The sequence below is a fragment of the Camelus bactrianus genome, chromosome 32 (assembly GCF_048773025.1).
Source record: "Camelus bactrianus isolate YW-2024 breed Bactrian camel chromosome 32, ASM4877302v1, whole genome shotgun sequence".
Taxonomy (NCBI): domain Eukaryota; kingdom Metazoa; phylum Chordata; class Mammalia; order Artiodactyla; family Camelidae; genus Camelus; species Camelus bactrianus.
The window spans coordinates 23,062,672-23,079,808 of NC_133570.1; the positions used below are offsets into that span (position 1 = coordinate 23,062,672).

The window sequence follows — 17,137 nt, forward strand, 5'->3', positions numbered from 1 at the left end:
AGCCAGGCTGGGGCACCTGGAGGGAGACATACAAAGGGGAGGCTCCTGGAGGTGAGGCTGGAGAAGGGGGTTCTCCCTCCCGGAGGCTACAGTGGGGGGATCGTGCCAACTGCCCACCCCTCAACTCCTCCACACCCCGACTCACCGTCTGGGTGCCTCTCAGATCCCCGGCCCAGAGCATACGCTGGCCCCACTGTCTTTCATGACCTGTTTCCCACGAGGCACTTAGAAACATCCCAGCATCTGTGTCCTCTGGAAAGCCCTGGGTCTGGGCATCTGAAGTCTCCAATAAGCCCCTAGGCAGCCAGCCAAGTGGGAGTCGCCCGCTCTCTGCCTCCCTGGGCCCCACCACCCGGAAATGCCCTCACTGCCCGCCTGCCCCTTCCGGGAGCCCAGGTGTTCCTGCTGAGTCCTCCTCCCCCCAACAGCAGACTGCCTCACTCGGCCCTCACCTCCCTCTGCCTCCCGGGCTCAACCACAGATAAAAGCAGAGGCACTTCTTTGTCACCTGCTTGGCGTTGGACGCTTCAAGATGCTGCATAAGTAAATACTTGTGACTGAATCTCCAATGAGTGTGTCTGTTCCTTAAGGACAAGCATTAGACTTTCTCTCTCCAGCGCTAAGCAAGCACACAGCAGCCGCCCGGTAAATACAGCCGTTTGACAAATAACATTGTACCGACCGTACCACATCCAGCTCCTCATCTCAGGAACCAAAGTATGAACTACTTGGACAAATTTGTTCATGAGCAGAAAATGACTAGGGTAGGGGAAGGGGCTCTTCCGTCTCACGTTGAACCAGAAACACATGGCGTCTGCATTGGGAGGGACCCGTCCAATATCAGACCGCAGACCTGGGTCTCAGAGCGAACGCTAGAACTGTTAGGAGAAAACACAGGAGAAAATCTTCAAAACCCAACAAATGACAAGAGCAATCCAGAGAGATGAAGACATGCACAATATGTGTGTTTTCCCGTCAGATTATTTTTTTAAGTCCTTTCCTGCACACGGCTTCCCCTGCCCAGTCAGCTGCAAATGTAAGAACACGTGCCTTGAGGAATTTATTTCGAGGATGAAATGTGATTAACGCACAGGAACTCCAGGCTCTTTTATGAACACAGCGGGTGGAAGACAGGACATGTGCCTCCACGGTGCAGCCTCAGGCGTGGCTGAAAAGATGGTGATCGGCTCCCATTTGACATTCTTTTATGTAAATCAGCTTGGAATTCCAATTAGAAAACATTCTTCTGAGATTCATTTCCACTCTCATGGTGGTTCCTCAGCTACAGGGTGATTTGTCTCTGTGTTTCCGAGGACCCCTGTCTGTCTGTGGATATAGCTTGCTGACAGTGACCGTGGGGGAGAAGACAATATTCTAAGGCTATTAGAAAACTCGCGTTGACAGTTGACATACAAGGGTTTCGCAGCCACCGGGGAGGGCACTTCCCGACCTATCCGCCCCGAACCCACAGTGTCTGTTTCATCCTGAGGGCAGATGTCTGTTGTCTGTCACTCGGTCCAGGCAGAGGCTGCCCCGCTGCTCTAAGGTCACACTTGCGATACACAATGTTGCCACCAGGAGGCGGTGTTGCCATTTCTAGATGCAGCACCCCTGCCCTGGGAACCGCACAGGCCTCGGATTGATTCTGCACTGACCTGTTTCACAAATGGTCTGTAGATGAATCACTCAGTTTGTACCCTTTCAAGGTGGACTTTCTCCCACTCAGCACCATTTCCCAGCAGATCCTCCAGGCTGTCCTACACATTAAGGGTCCACCCTCTTCACTGCCTGGGGTGTCCCGGGGCAGAGCCGTACCACGTGTGTGGGACACACCCGTCACCCTTCACCCGCTCAAGGCCACCAACGTAGGTTCCAGCTTGGGGTCTTTACAAGGGAAGCTGCTGTGACCATTTCTGTATCTATTTCCTCATGAGTTTCCACTGTATCCTCAGTCTCCAAAAGACCTTTCTTACTCTTGTGCTGTTTCCTTTCTCCGGTACCTTCTTTTAGTGCGATGGTCCAGGATCGTCTCTTTGAAGATACTAATCACCGCTGTAGGACAAACATTCTCCTCTGATCCTGGCGTCCTCTCTGTTCCCTTTGCGTCCCTCTGCTGTTTTCCCTGTGAATGCATGGCCCCTCAGATGGCTTGGTTACACACTCCTGTTTAAAAGGAAGAGACTTTCAATGAGTTGGCTTCACTGAGGAGGAATGGGGTTTACCAGTCAGGATAAGTTAGCCTGGGTCGTGGTAACAAACCACCCCAGATCCCAGTGGCTTAGCTCAATAAATGTTGACTCCTTGCCAATGCCACAGTCCAGTGTGGTCTTTGGGGAGGTGGGGGAAGGAGGGTGCAGGGCTGGGTCAGTCTGGGGAAAGGCTCAGAGCCAGAGGACAGGTGGAAGCAGGGCTGCTGGGGGAAGCTGCACCCGTGACGTCGTCAGGGTAGCAATTGGGATGATGCCCAAATGCAACTGGGCAGGATCCCAAGGGGCCTTCCTGGGACAGAACCCTGTGTCCTCCACCTGCCTCTTGTCTGTAGAAAACCTTTAGCCTCCCAGGCTTCCCCAAGTTCCAAAGAGTACAGTCAGTCAGAGAAGTAAGAAAAAGCAGAAACAAAGGGAAACAGTCAAGCAAGACAAAATAATCATAGTTTAGCCATAAAACAAAGTCAAGGACCATTAATTTAGCCATAAAACAAAGTCAAGTTCCTCCCCAAGGGCTGTAGCTGATATTCTGAGCCTTGTCCTCTGAGCTGTTTTGCAGATACTGAACCCTCACCAGGTGGAAGGAGTTAACCCTGTACTATCCACAAACACAGAGACCCCGGACCAGCTGGAAGCAGGTTGATGATGTTGACTCCCGATGACCCCACCACCAGCCAATCAGAAGAAAGTCAGTGAGCGTTCACACACCCCCACAGCCCCCCTCCCTCACCTTGACTTTAAAAACCTTTCCCTGAAAGCCTTTGGAGAGTTCAGGTCTTTTAAGCACCAGCTGCCTGGACTCCTTGCTTGGAGCCTGCAGTAAACACTGCACTTTCCTTCACCCAACCCGGGTCAGGAGGTTGGCTTCACTGTGTGGGCGAGTGGACCCAGGGTTAGTTCCGTGACACATATTTCTGTCTGGGTTTGGACAGTTCTCCTGGCAGGCAGTGGGTTTCCATGCCGGGGCTGTGGCATCTTCAGATCACACTTCGTAGTTTCACATCAATCAGGCATCATTTCCAGACGGCTGTGTGTAAGAACAGGGAGTTCTGAGAAGTCTGCCTTTGGCTCCTGGCCACCTACTTGTTAATTTCTTCTTACCCGTGAACGGACACCCAGGAATGACCAGGCATCTGTGGAATGTCTGCAACATGAAAAAAAGACACTGTGGTAAATAAGACGAGAAAAGGACCCTGGAGGAAATCTGGCTAAAATAGCACACTCTAGTATCACCAGAAAGATCGAAGATTACAGATACTAACAATCCATCAATGTGGTCTAAGTAAAACCACAGATGCAAAAAAAAAAAAAAACAAAACAAAAAACCCAGCTTTTGAAAGTTCAGAAAATATAATTGTAAGTAGGGAAATTGGAAGAAAATATTTGGAGTAAATATCCCGGAAAGAAAAGGAAAAGCACAAAGAAATGGAAATATAAACACAGGTGTGTCACTCAGCCTGGGAGGCACAGCATTTGGCCAGGAGGGATTCCTACTAGGATGGGAGAAATTTTCAAAGAGATGATGGGAGTAATTTTCCAGAGCTGGAACACTTCAATCTCCAGGCTGAGTCATCCCAAGGAGTGCTGGCACCATGAACAAAGAAGACAGGCAGATAGGAACATCGCTGTGAAATCTTAGAACACAAAGACAAAGAAAGATCAGACCAGCCTCACGGAGAAGGAAACACCAGCTTACCCACGAAGCAACCAGCATCTGACTGGCATCAGACCAGAAGAGACAAAAGATCCTGAATAGACTTCAAATGCTGAGGGAAAAGTATTTTAAATCCAGGCTTTCATACACAATTATTAGAGGAGTTTCAGGGCAAAACAGACTGTTTCAGGCACAAAAAATCTCAGAAGATCAACCTGCTCACACACCCTTTCTTGAGAATTTGATTGAGGATGTGCTCCAGAAACACCAGAGTGTAAGTACAAGAAAGGAACAAGGCAAGGGATCCAGAAAAGAGTAGATTTTTATCCAGAGAGGCGAGGAAGGAAGTCCTCTCATGATGGCTGTGTCTGGAGAGCTGGTGTAGATGGTGGTGGAGACGCAGGGTTCTACGAGGGACACGGCCAGGAAACAAGAGACTGGAGAGGCTGACTGTGCCCTGGAGAATCACTTCAGGCAACGAGGAGATGAGATAATTCAAGTCCTGACAAGGCAAGTGGAAATTCTAAGAAAACAGAAGTATAACATGTTGATTGACTTTGACCTTTTAAAATCAACATATAGAAAAAGTACAATATATTTCATTATTGTCATAGAATGGTGTAACATTATCAACCTTGATGATGGAAAAAAGAAAACGAGATAGAAGTTGTGAGCTAGGAATGAGAAGGGTTGAAAAGGCAAAAGAGAGGACCTTACATCCTTACTTCACAGATAGTGGAGCCAAGAGACAAGGAAACAGGGATGGATGTGGGAGTTTGAGATTTGCAAATGTTAACCATATATATAAAAACAGATAAAAAACACATTTCTTCTGGACAGCATAGGGAGCTGTATTCAATATCTTGCACTAACCTTTAATGTAACAGAATATGAAAATGAGCATATGTATGTGTATGCATGACTGGGGCATTGTGCTGTGCACCAGAAATTGACACATTGTAACTGACTGTACTTCAGTTAAACAAAAAAAGTCAAGGAAACAAAAAAAATGAAGGTGTGAAGATTACAAATATAAATAATAGGGAAGCTAATGATAATAATAAGACTGTATTAGAAGGTAGGGTTGGCGATATTTGTGAGTTCAAGCTTCATCTCTCAGCACAGGAGCCCAGAGAAAGTGGTTCATTTTCATAAATCAAGACAGAAAAGCAAAAGCCTCTCATTGAAAGCTATGGTGGTAACAAGGAGGAAAAGCCCGGAATACAGAGTGCTCATGTGAAGAGGGGCAGGGAAGACAGAAGCTTTCCTGGCCTGGTAGATTTTTGAAAATCTTGATTATGTGTTAACTTCATTGGGGAATATCGCGTTAATTTTATTGAGGAATACATACATTTAAAATAAGCAAAGGTTAAAACACGTGTCCGTCTGACTTGCCTGTCTCAGGAAAAGCTCTGTTGAAGATGTCGTCCATCATATTCAATAAATCAGTGTTTCATATCCAAACCACCAAAAGCAAAATCCCTCCGATTTGGTGCCCGAGAAATTTGTGCATCTTCTTTTGCCAGCCAATGAAAATTCCATTCCACAACGACTTTTCCTTTCGCCTTAATTGTTGGAAACTAAAATGTTAAAGGAGAGGTCGGCCGTGAGAAATGACTTTTCTCAGGCGCCTGGTAACTCTCCTTTCCTCAGCCTCTCCCCTGCATAATCTCATTCACTTGTTCCTCAGCCATTTCACTCTACGTGGTGTCACTGTACCTGTTACCATATTGTCTCTTAATGTGTAGGAACTGGCAACACAATCTAGATACTTCTCTTTTCTCTGTTACGTGTGTTCTAGGTATTTTCTCCAGGCCTGTTATTTATTTGTCTTCTTAATTTGGAAGCACAGGAAATTTTTATAGAGTCAGAATTATCAGCCTTTTTTTTTTGTCCCGGTTCCAGCGTTCTGTGCCTTATTAAAGAAGCTCTTCCTAACACAATGTTAAAAACAACTTTAAAAATATTTTCTCTTAATACAGGACTAATTTTTATAAATTAGATTTTTACATTTAGCTCTTAATCCACTTGGAATTTATTGCTGTGCATGGTGGGGTATAGAAATATAACTTTACTTGTTTTTAAATTGAAGTATAGTTGATTTACAGTGTTCTGTTGGTTTCAGGTGTACAGAACAGTGGTTCAGTTATGCATGCACATATATTCTTTTTCAGATTATTTTCCATTATAGGTTATTACAAGGTACTGAATATATCCCTGTGCTATACAGTGGGTCCTTGTTGTTTATCTATTTTTTATCTAGTAGAAATCTAACTTTACTTTTGACACGTGGGTAACACTGTGAACAACTGAGCCAGCCTTTCACCACCAGCTTATCATACACCACATGCCTGCACACCTGCAAATGTGTGTGTGGGGGGGTTAATGCTTTTTTTTGGAGGTGGAGGAGGTAATTAGGCTTACTTATTATTATTATTATTTTCAGTTTAACTGGGGACCAAACCCATGACCTTGTACGTGCTAAACATGAGCCCCACCGCTGAGCTCTACCCTCCCCACTTCGCCAGTGTGTTTCTATCCTCTTCTAATCCATGGAGCCCCCTCTTTCCTTGGACCAGTAGCATCCTGTTTGAAAGCGTGCTAAAGAGGCATGAAAATTAATGAGATATGATTCAAATGTGTGATAACATTAAAATATTCATAACATCCCACTTTGCAAGGGAGTAAAGAGATGGATATCCTCTCTGATGCTTCGTCACAGTGTGAATTTGGAACAGGAACACTATTACTTATCCCAGGAGAGCAGAAGGAGGAACAGAGCCGGGAGAATACTGTGGAATAAAAAACAAAGACAGGAACTCTTGAACTCGCTGGAATGTTCTCTAGGACGTGCTGTTAAGACATAAACCAAGTTGCAAAATGGATGCCAGGGTCCTGTTAAACAGAAACAGTTAAAAACCACAGCAGATGGGGGGAGGGTATAGCTCAGTGGTAGAGCACATGTTTTAGCATGCACGAGGTCCTGGGTTCAATCCCAGTACCTCTGTTAAAAATAAACATAACAAATAAATAAATAAACCTAGTTACCACCTGCCCCCCAAAACCCAAAACCACAGCAGGCAGACAAAGCTGAGTCTACCCATAAGTGTCTGAGTATAAGTAGGCAAACACAGAGAAAGCTCAGGTACCACCCTTTCCTTTCTCGGGATGGGGGTGCAGGATGGACTTCGGGTTTATCGTCCGTGTTTGAGTCACTTCTACCGCGGTGGATGGATCTTTTTGAGTGCCTGTGGCCCACCTGCACCCGTTCTTCCCTGTAGGAAGCTGGTGGGACCACAGGGGCAGGAGAGAGCTTAAGACTGGACTCCCTGGGTTTTTTAACTTGCCCACAGTGAGCCAGATCAGCAAGACAGCAATTACAGTTTACATTCTCCGGTCCTGGTACCGGATGCTGTGGAGGCCTCTGCATCCTACGCAGTAAGTTGTGACTCTGTACCGAGCTGTCTGTCTCTCCAGTTTGGGGCAGAGGTTTGCCCTGTGATCTCAGTGCTCTGGTGAGTCTCAGAAGAGTCACTGATTTTCAGTTTGTTCAGCTCTTTTATTTTTGTGTTGGTGGGAACGATGATGTCCAAGTTCCTTGCATGTCGGACCAGGAAACCAGAAGTTCTGATGTGGTTTTAGTTCTAGGATTTCCTTTCTAAAATATGTTTTTCCAATTGTTTTTAAAATTCTCCATGGTTTCAATCACCATAACCATCTTTTTCTGCAGATTCTAACATTTCTTATAACATTTATTTAACATATTTACAATAAATTCAGTATATTCGGTACTTTTATGTGACTTCTATTGTCTAGAATTATTTGTGGATCTGTTTCTGTTGACTGAACCTGGACTTTGTTGACTCGATCACATTTGTTTGTTCCTTTCCATGTCTGGTTCTCATGATTGTGTTTCTGATATCGTGGATAATGTGTCACTGAGACTCTGGGCTCTGTTACCATTCTCTGGAGCGTGTTGAAGTTTGTTCTCTAGGCAGTTGAATTACTGGAAGAGCACCATGAACCTCTACGTTTCATTAGGACACATATATTTTGATTTTGTCCTTATTCTTAGTGCAGATCCCTTATTTCTAGAACACAGTCTTTATTCCCAAGCTGTGGCCCTTTTGGGGTTTAAATGGGAAACGGAGGCATTACCAAGCTTCTCTTGTCAGTTTCCAAGCTCGATCCCCTTGGGAGCTGGCAGCAGCTACTCTGTTATTTTGGTGTCCAGTTATTTGTCTTGCCCTGGGATCTTTGGAATCTTGCCCACATCTGGCATCTCAGGCCAGCCTCGTATTGAAAGGAGTTTATAGCTCCAAACTTCCCAGTGCCCCTCTCGTTTGCAGCTGCAGCGGGGCTCCCCAAGCTCCATCCTCCGCCCTCTCCAGCCAATAAGCCTGTGGCTTCCTGTTCGGGTCTGGATGACGAGAGAGAGCTCTCAAGCAAAATCAGCCCTCTTTCAAGAGCTAACTTCCTCCAGTTTCCGCCTGCTTTTTGTTCTACCCCAGTGCCTGCCGACAGCTGTTTCATGTATTTAGTTCACATTTCATAAAGCGCTAGGGCTCTGCAATTATTAGAAGTGGAATTCCTTTGATTTTTGAGCTTGTAATCGTACCGTCTATTCAAAAAGTAAAATATTAAAACACAACCAGTGAACAAAACTAAATATTAAGACCTACTGTAAAGGCAGACAATTCTCTTTGGTTTAAGAAGGTGCCTGTTAAGTCAGGTGTACTCACTGCGCCCTGCCCCGCCCCCTCCACGGCCCCGCCCCGGGCACTCTGGACCCGCCCCATCGCAACCCCGCCCCGCCCCAGGCCCCGCCGCATCGCAGCCCCGCCTTAGCACCCAGGCCCCGCCCCATCACAATCCCGTCCCACAGCCCAGGACGCGGCCCCGCCCCAGCGCCCGGGCCCCGCCCCGTCGCACGCAGGCCTCCAACGGGGGCGCCCGTTTCCATGGCGACGCGGCGCCAAGCCGCGGCAGTCTGGCCACCGAGTGGGCGTGCAGCGGCGGCGGAGGCAGCTACATGAGCACATTGTGGGTGGCGGCCGGGCAGCGGCCCCCCAGCCCCGGGGTCCCGGGCTCCCGGGGCGCCTCGCGCCCGCGCGCCCGCCTGCCCGCGGTCCCCCCGCACCCCGGGCAGTACGGCGCGCCGCTCGGGCTCAGCGAGGCGCAGAAGCGGGTGCTGGACCTGGAGAAGAGCCTGCAGTTCCTGCAGCAGCAGCACTCGGAGACGCTGGTCAAGCTCCACGAGGAGATCGAGCACCTGAAGCGGGAGAACAAGGGTGAGTCCGGGCTGCGGGCCGGGGCCTTCGGCACCGAGAAGCGCACGCAGGCCGAGGAAGACGCAGACCCTGAAGCCCCCCCCCCCCAGGCCCAAGCCCTGGTCGTCGTGGGCGATCTGCCCATCTGGCAGGGGCCGGTGTGGCCACAATATTACTGCCCCAGGCCCAGATAACCCGGCCCGCCTCTCCTCTCCAGGCAGAGTCAGGCTTGCCTCGTTTTAAAAATGTGTAGAAGTGAAACATACCCCTAAAGTTCGCTTAGTGAATTTTCACAACCTGAGCACACCCAGATCAGGGGCCCCCGAAGGATTCCTGACACCTTGGGCCCTGTGCCTACGCGACTTCTCAGGGCAGGGTCTTCCTAACCTCACACCCCTGGGGGCTCCTCACTCCAGGGGCCAGGCCCATAGCAGACGTACAGGCCTTCCAGGATGGGACTCTGCCCCTCCGCCCACATTTGTAGTCCTGCCTTGGTCAATGTTCCCCTGGCTTCTCCTGCTGCCTTTCCCTGGGGTGCCAAGTCCACCACCGAGTATCCATTAAGTCAGGACTCTCCCCTCCCCGCCGTCTTCTTCTTAAGAAAGAAATGGATAATTTTATTAAAGACAAATTTGAGGATTATAACCCGGGAAGAGCACCTCAGAAAGCTCTAAGAACTGTCCTCCCTTGTCTTGTTGACTGTCATCCCAGTTCCTCCCTGATGCCCAGGCTGGATGTGGCCAGCCCCTGTCCAGGGCATCACTTGATGGTTGCACATTTGCTTATCCTGAGCCAGGGGCCCCTGGAGGGCTGGGCCGTCCTGATTCGCTCCTGTTCCCCCAGCGCCTGAGCCCTGCTTGGCAGAGGGTGCCCTGTAGACGTCATGATGGAGGTGTGGGCTTGGGGGCAAGTGCTCATGCAGGATCTCTGGCTCAGGGAATAGCCAGAGGCATTCCTGACCATGGGGCCCTGGGGCAAAGGCTCAGCCCATGGGGCAGAGTCTCTTAGGGGCTCAGCAGGGACAGCGGTCAGGGCAAGCCAAGCCTCTTCTCTCAAAGTGGCCGTGGCTTCGGAGATGACAAGGAAAGCCTGTGCTTGTTTTCAGATCTCCACTATAAGCTAATCATGAATCAGAAGCCGCAGAAGAAAGGTAAGACTGAGGCTCACAGGAGCCTGGGGGAAAGTTATTGCCTTCGAGAGCAGCCCTCCAGACTGCCTGGGCCCATGCGAGCTATCCTGGAGGGGGGTGGGCTAGGCACAGACTCACTGCTGCCAGCTGTGGTCTGGGTGATGTCATGCACCCAGGCATGGCAGGCCCCCCCTTGGGGTGCCCAAAGCCTGAGGTCTGTGTGGCAGGGGCAGAGCGGCTGGGAGTAGGGGGGGCTGTCCAGGACCCACCACCTGTCCTGACCTCACTCTCCTGGGATTGCTGCTGTGGCTGGCCCCAACCCCGTACCTCTGGTCCGTCATGCCCTGGGCACACTCCTTCCTGGACCCTCCCTGTCACCTCTGCAGTGACATGGGGGCACATCCTCATCTGTGGCCCACCCACCTTGCCTGTCCCCTCGCCTAGCCCAGGGACACCCAGGCCGAGTCTTGGGCTCCCTCTCCGCCCTTACCTTTGGAGCCAGGTCTGACACTGGGAGGTGGTCTGAGTGGTCAGTGGTGCCAGCCTGGAATGCCCCAGTCTGGGGTGTGCCCAGGGCTCTTCCTGGGAGACACGCAGGGAATGGGGTGGTGGGGGCCTTTCTCTGGTTGGGCGGCACAGCTAGTGGTCCCAGTCCTGTAGTGTGAGGGTCCCCTGTGCGCCCATTCAGGGCCCGCTGCTGCTTGCATCCCAAGCTCCATGGGCCTCCGCTCCCTCCAGCACTGGCAGGGTCCAGGGCTGCCTCACCGGACTGTGGGGGAGGGCTGGGTCCTGCCAGGCCAGGAGGTGGGCACAGGTGGGCCTGGCCCTTTGCTCACAGCACTGAGGAAGCCAGGACAGGAGTCTTGCTGCTGCCACCTCGGGCTGACCCCTGTGTGTCCCCCACAGGCAGCACCTCCAGTTCCAGCTTTCAGTCCAACAAGTCCATCTCAAACACGACGGTGTCAGGTGAGCGTGCCAGCACCTTTGCGCTGAGTCAGGGAAAAGCAAGTACCCGCCGGGGCCCCTAGGCCTGAAATGGCCAGAGCGGGACACTGACCAGGGAGCTGAAGGGGCACAGCAGTTCTCTTTGGGGCAGACCGTGGAGGAGCACCTCTGCCAGGCCCTGTGGACTCTGGGGTTAAGGAGTAGCTGAAGGACCAAAGAGGGTCCCCAGGTGCCTTGTGAGTTGAAACCTCCAAGAGGGAGCTGAGGCCGGGGACAGTCAGGCCCACTGACAGGAGACCTGAGTGGTCCTGCTGCTCGCGTGTCCCCCAGAGCCAGCAGGATGCGGGTGGCCTGGCCCTGCCCACAGAGCCTGGATTTACGGCATCTTTGCACTGAGGGCCGTCGAGGGCCTCCCTTCTACTCTGCCTCTGGAACACGGGGCTTTCTTTCCAGGAAGGGCCTTGCCTTTTGTAAGAGGGACCCACGTGGCGAGGGGCCTTGTCCTTGGAAAGCAGACCTGAAATGGGGTTCAGAATCAGGGAACAGTGGCTGGCCACCCTGCCCTGGCCTCTACCGAGGTCTGCGAGGAGACCGCCCAGTGAGATATGTGGGGCTGTCCCCAGCCACAGCAGCTGCTTCTGACCAGTGTGCAGGGTCCCCAAGGGCTTGGCCCCCATTCCCTCATCTGTGCCTCTGGGAGGGGTCTGTTACCATCTCTGCTTTACAGAGAGGAAACCAAAGCAGGGGCGGGAACCCTTGGGCGCCCAGTGACTGACCCCATCTGGGTCTGACTCGCAGCCAACTCTCAGAGCAAGGCCAGGCCCCAGCCCAGCTTCTCCAAGAAGCAAGACTCGAAAGCTGACATGCCCCAGAAGTTGGACCTGGAGGAGGAGCTGTCGGTTGCTGCCCTGCTTCACAGCAGCAAGCTGGACAAAGCCCTCGGGGTGCAGGGACTGGCCAAGTAAGGCTCCCAGCACCCCACGGGACACCCTGGAACCAGCCCATTGCATTGCCCTCCCAATGGGCAGGTCTCCAGCGTGAAGCAAGCTGTGAAAGCATACTCCGGGCTCCCCCTTCTGGTGGGCACTGAAGTCTCTGCTGCCCGGGGGGTCCTGCAGGGTCCCTGCACTGACCTGAGCCCACCAGAGGGCAGCAGCCCTTAAACCATTTTCTCAAAGAACAGAAACAAAGTATCTCGGCCTCCAAATCAGCTTGCTTTTCACCAAGAGAACCCTGAATCCAGCGCCCTGTCCCATCCCATGAACTGTGCTGGGTGTGCTACAGGAGGGCACGGGGCCTGCAGACCAGAGCAGGACCAGGCTCCAGTGATGCTCAAGTTCCTGGGACTTGCTGGAAAGAGCAGTGAGCCTGGACTTCACATTCGAGGAGGGGACTCTTGTCCCCTGGGTAGGGTGACCAGCAGGCCAGGCTCCTGCTTCTCAGCCTTTTAAATCCCACCCCCCACAACCACCGCCCCTCCAGGTCTGGGGTCCGGATCCAGGGAACCAGGCAGCTTGAACCACACCTGATTCTTCAGTGTACCTAGAGGGGAGGGACGTGCCCAGGTCACAGCTACCCCAGAGCGCCCCACCCGGTACCTGGAGCATCCTGGTCAGCAGGAGGGAGCCAGGCCCCCAGGAGGCCAGGTGCTGCCCTGAGAGGCGGTGTGGCCAGACCCTCCTGGCCAGCCACCTCTGGGCTGCAGTAATGCCTGTTTCAGAGACAGAGAAGTGGAGATTTCTAATCCAGGGGCCACCTTGGCGGCGGGCAGTCAGCACAGGGGCAAGCAGGTACCAGGAACCCCACCCTCCACGAGCCTGCCCCCACACCTGCGCAAGCCCGCCACGCTGCAGCAGTGCGAAGTGGTCATCCGCCAGCTGTGGAACGCCAACCTGCTGCAGGCCCAAGAGGTGAGGCTTGGCCTGCAAGGCGCCCTGGCCCCTCTGCAGCCCCGCCCACCTGGCCTCTCCTCCCTACCTTTCAGCTGCAGCACCTGAAGGCCCTCCTGGAAGGGAGCCAGAGGCCCAAGGCGGCCCCTGAGGAGGCTGGACCAAGTTCTCCCAAGTAAGTGCCCCACGTGGCCCGTCCTGTCACCACAGGGCCGACCTGTCTGGGAGTCACTGGGACTCTTCCTTCCCCAGGGACCAGGAGGCCCTGCACCCAGGGACCACGCAGCTCCCCAGGGTCTCCACCAAGGGCATCTCCAAGAAATGGTGAGTTCCACCGGCAGAGGAGGTGGGCAGACCGAGCCCAGTGCCTGTGGGGATGGAAGGGCCTCACCTGACTCGCCCTCTGCCCCCAGCCTGCTCCTGAGCCCGGTGCCTGTGGCAGAGCGTGCCATCTTGCCTGCGCTCAAGCAGAGCCTGAGGAGTAACTTCGCCGAGCGGCAGAAGAGGCTGCAGGTGGTGCAGAGCCGGCGGCTGCACCGCTCTGTGCTCTGAGCGCCCGGCGCCTATGCGTCGGGCTGGGGCCAGGCCCGCACCGGCAGCTGCAGATGCTCACCCTCTAGTTAGCACTTTAGGATTCTAGTACGTTCATTCCAGATACACAAACTTGTGGCAGATAAAGCACTTGGTCTCAGAATTGAGGAATGGTTTATTTTCTTGCCCAGTATTTTGCTATTCTGCATTTACACAAACTCATTATTTTAAACTAAGTGTGACCCTACCTGTTGAAGACGGGAAATAAAGCTCGTTTCTCCCAATCGTGTCTCTCCCCTCACTGGCTATGCAGCCCCGTGTGCCCCCAACTCCGCTCCCTGCAGAGAGGGGCCTGCCAGGCGGCCCCCTTGCTCATCCAGGGCACAGCCCACACAGCATCCTAGACACAGGGGTGACACACCATCCTGCTTCTACAGACAAACACAGCTGGTAAGCGGTCCTACCCAACCTGCCTTCCTCTGTGAAGGGCCAGGGCCATGGCCATGGGGGATCGGTGGGTCCAGGACGCTAGGGCGCCACCCCGTGATGGGTGCACACCGCCCCCCTCAATTGTCAGAACAGCTGCTTCGGTGCTGACCCTTGCCCAGCAGGACAGTCTTCCTGGCCCCACCAGCCACATCCTCAGTGCTGATCTCACATTGTCCCGCTTTGGGGAGCAGGGAGCCTGGGGGTGAACCAGGATGAGGAATGTCTGGGTCTCCATGGCCGTCTCCAAGGTTCAGTGCAGCTGAGCCCTGACAGGGCCCAGCATTGGACAGAAAGGGCCTCTGACTTGCGGATATGGGGACACAGTGATGAATCCAAGACAAGACACGGGAAGAATAAATTTATTGTAAGAACCACAGACAACACGGTAACGCACATAGAAAGGGGGAACTCATTGCCAGGAGCCCTCACTCTCTGCAGGCGGAGGACGACATCCTGCCCTGAGCACGGGCCCCAGCGCTTCACCAGTGGGCCTGGGGCCAGACACAGGACCCACCCAGACGCCCTGCTCCCCAGGCATCCCCACAGGGCTGAGTGGCCCCGTGGGGTATGAGGCCCAACCACTGGCAGGGGACTCACAGCCCAGGCCGACCTTCCCTCCAGCAGATCCTGGAGCTACCCTGTGGTGTGCCCCACATGCTGACGGTGGCACGGACTGAACCCAAAACTGATCAGAGGATCCTGTGTGTGTTTTAAGGATTTCCTATGTTTGGCGTGTTCCCCCACAGAAACTTAGAAGGGTTTTCTGGTGCACATAGAGGCTCCAACAAGACCTCAGTCTCCACTCTGTGCTACTGAGGGGGGACACGGGCCCTGCAGAGGCCACGGGGACAGCAGCCCGAGGAGCACAGGGCCTGGGCCATGTCCGACTCCTGGGGGCCCCGCCCCACACCTCCACAATCAGCCGCCTGTCCTGTTCTGTCCAAGTGTGGGAAATGCCTGGCAGGTCCCCAAGGCAGAAGATAAAAGCAGGAAAGCTAACCTAAGCCCAGGCTCTCTAAGGAAGCCAGCATCTAGAAACGTCCAACACGTGGCCCTGACAAGGCTGCCGGCTGCCCTGATGTCCCCGGTGGGTGGGTGGGCAGCCCGAGATGCAGCAGTGGTGGTGGCTAGGCAGCTGAGAGGCAGGCCTGGTGGATACTCTGGGCCCAGGTGTTGAGCAGGGCCGTAACCGAGTGCTTGTCAGGGAGCTGCAGCAGCCTGGAGGTCATGCACCGGTGCACCGACTGCAGGAAGGGGTTGGCGTCTGCAACAGAGCAGGGGCTGTGAGCGCTGTGCTCCCTGCCAGGACCCTGGCCTGGCCCCCAGCCCTGGGGACCAGGGACACCATCTCCCAGATGCCATGGGGTGGTGGCTGGCTTCCCCACAAGACTGCACACCAACAGAGAATGGAACTATGAATGGTCTGGAGCCCGGGGCTTTCCCTTTGGGACAGCCTCGGGGTCCCTACCCTGGTTCTCCACAGGCCAGCTAAGCCTCAGGGGGACCGCCCCCATCAACAGGGCTCTCTCTGGGCCTTGGGGCTATGTCACCCATCTGTGCCCCAACGTCAGCCTTGCAGAGGCCCAGAGGGACCACTGGGCCTGCTCAACACCCACCCACTGGACAAAGCTGCCCCAGAACTGCAGGACAACAGGCAAAGGGACACCACAGGGGCAGAGACCCTGCTCTCCCAACCGTAGGGTGACTGCTCCTGTCCACCACGGAGAAGCCAGGATGGGCCGCAGCAGAGCTGGGGCTCAGGCAGAGAAGCCTGGAGCCACCTGCCCTGGCCCCACCGCTGCCACCTTGGCTCACTCACCATACTGCCACTGTCGGTCAACCCAAAGCGGGCTCTGGGCAGGGTAGTCAGCAGGCACGCTGAGCTCCAGCGGCGGCACGCTGGGGAGGTCCTTGTCATCTGCAACACAGGAAGTCACACCTGTGACCCAGCCTGCCTCACCTCACAGTCCTGCTCCCGACCAGCACCCCTCATGCCCCGGTAAATTCTAGGGAGGCTGCAAAGCTGAAGTCCCTGACTCCGGACTTCCAGGTTACCCCAGAGCCTCTCAGGCCAGCAGAACCACCGCTGCACGAGTGGAAGAGGTAAGAGTGTGGGGGCTCAGGGCCCAGCCCTCAGAGCAGGTGGGCCAGGTGGGTGGGGACCGAGGAGGACAGCGGGCAGGCTCCGGAGGGCCTGGGGTTGGGGTGTGAGCAGGTGGCCCCCCGCCCAGCACTCACCCAGCTTGCATATCAGGTGGACAGTGCCGTTGTTACTGCAGTGAGAAGGGTCCAAGTTCACCAGGAACCTGGGGTCTAGCCTGGCCACCTCCCCCTGGAGCACATTAGGGATGCTCTGCCGCTCGTCCTCCTCAAACCTCCGCTTCCGGGAGCACGTCGCCGGGGCCCTGGAGGAGGTAGCCCTGGTGACCGCACCGGGCCAGGCTGCGGCCCAGGACTTGCTGCCTGCCACCCACCGTGAGCCAAGCCCCGGGCTGTACGCACGTGATGGGAGGGCCGTGGATGGCCGTCATGGCCGGCACAAACGTGCGGTACAGGGAATGGTTGAAGACTGGCGAGCGGATGTTGGCCAGGACAGCGTCCAGGAGTGGCTGGCACAGGTACTGCTGCTTGGTCGGCGGCACCGGGGGCGGAGGGGGCGTGGGCTAGGACAGGACAGCGGGGTCAGCAGCCCGCTCCAGGGGGGTGCTTTGCAGACCCCAAGGTGCTCATCCTCAGGCACGACCAGACTCCCTGTGCTCCCCCCACCTCCCCCACCCCCCGCAAGGACGGCCCATCCTGTTCACCCTCCCCGGATGCAGCCTCAACCTCCCCGGAGCCCAGCCCCCGGGCTCTCTCTCTCTTGTGCGTGAGAACCTATGCTCTGTAGGGCCATAGCCAGAGGCCAATTTCTCCCCCATTCCTGCCCCACTGGACCTGGAAGAGGACTCTGGGGCAGGGCTCCCTGGCCCAACTCTGACTGGAGGCTCCCCCGACCTCCTCAGAGACGCCTGTGGCCCTACAAG

General features: G+C 54.4%; 2 protein-coding genes across 3 annotated transcripts in view; one reads left to right on the forward strand and one right to left on the reverse strand.

Annotated features, from left to right (window-relative positions):
* Positions 1-6,327: 6,327 nt before the first annotated feature.
* On the forward strand, positions 6,328-13,909 carry CCDC74B (coiled-coil domain containing 74B). The gene is made up of 10 exons (XM_074355952.1): positions 6,328-6,388; positions 7,215-7,299; positions 8,752-9,152; positions 10,237-10,281; positions 11,167-11,226; positions 12,004-12,166; positions 12,926-13,115; positions 13,190-13,269; positions 13,347-13,418; positions 13,508-13,909. Exons 1-10 carry the CDS (start codon positions 6,328-6,330, stop codon positions 13,644-13,646), a joined length of 1,296 nt encoding a protein of 431 aa, XP_074212053.1. The 3' UTR covers positions 13,647-13,909.
* Positions 13,910-14,457: 548 nt separating this feature from the next.
* MED15 (mediator complex subunit 15) overlaps positions 14,458-17,137 on the reverse strand; it is a 36,182-nt gene continuing 33,502 nt past the window's right edge. The window contains exons 14-17 of one of the 2 annotated variants that reach the window (XM_074355962.1): positions 16,617-16,777; positions 16,353-16,519; positions 15,934-16,032; positions 14,458-15,378 (exon numbers count right to left, since the gene is read on the reverse strand). In XM_074355962.1, the coding sequence (XP_074212063.1) occupies positions 15,242-15,378; positions 15,934-16,032; positions 16,353-16,519; positions 16,617-16,777 (564 nt within the window). In that variant the 3' untranslated portion in view covers positions 14,458-15,241. The remainder of the gene's footprint in view (positions 15,379-15,933; positions 16,033-16,352; positions 16,520-16,616; positions 16,778-17,137) is intronic. The other variant, XR_012503536.1, reaches the window with a different exon arrangement.

Coding starts and splice junctions, on each gene's coding strand:
- CCDC74B (XM_074355952.1), top strand. CDS start 6,328: ATGACCTTGTACGTGCTAAACATGAGCCCCACCGCTGAGCTCTACCCT. Junction 7,300..8,751: donor AGGCCTCTGCATCCTACGCA/GTAAGTTGTGAC, acceptor CCCACAGCCCAG/GACGCGGCCCCGCCCCAGCG. Junction 13,270..13,346: donor GCTGGACCAAGTTCTCCCAA/GTAAGTGCCCCA, acceptor TTCCTTCCCCAG/GGACCAGGAGGCCCTGCACC.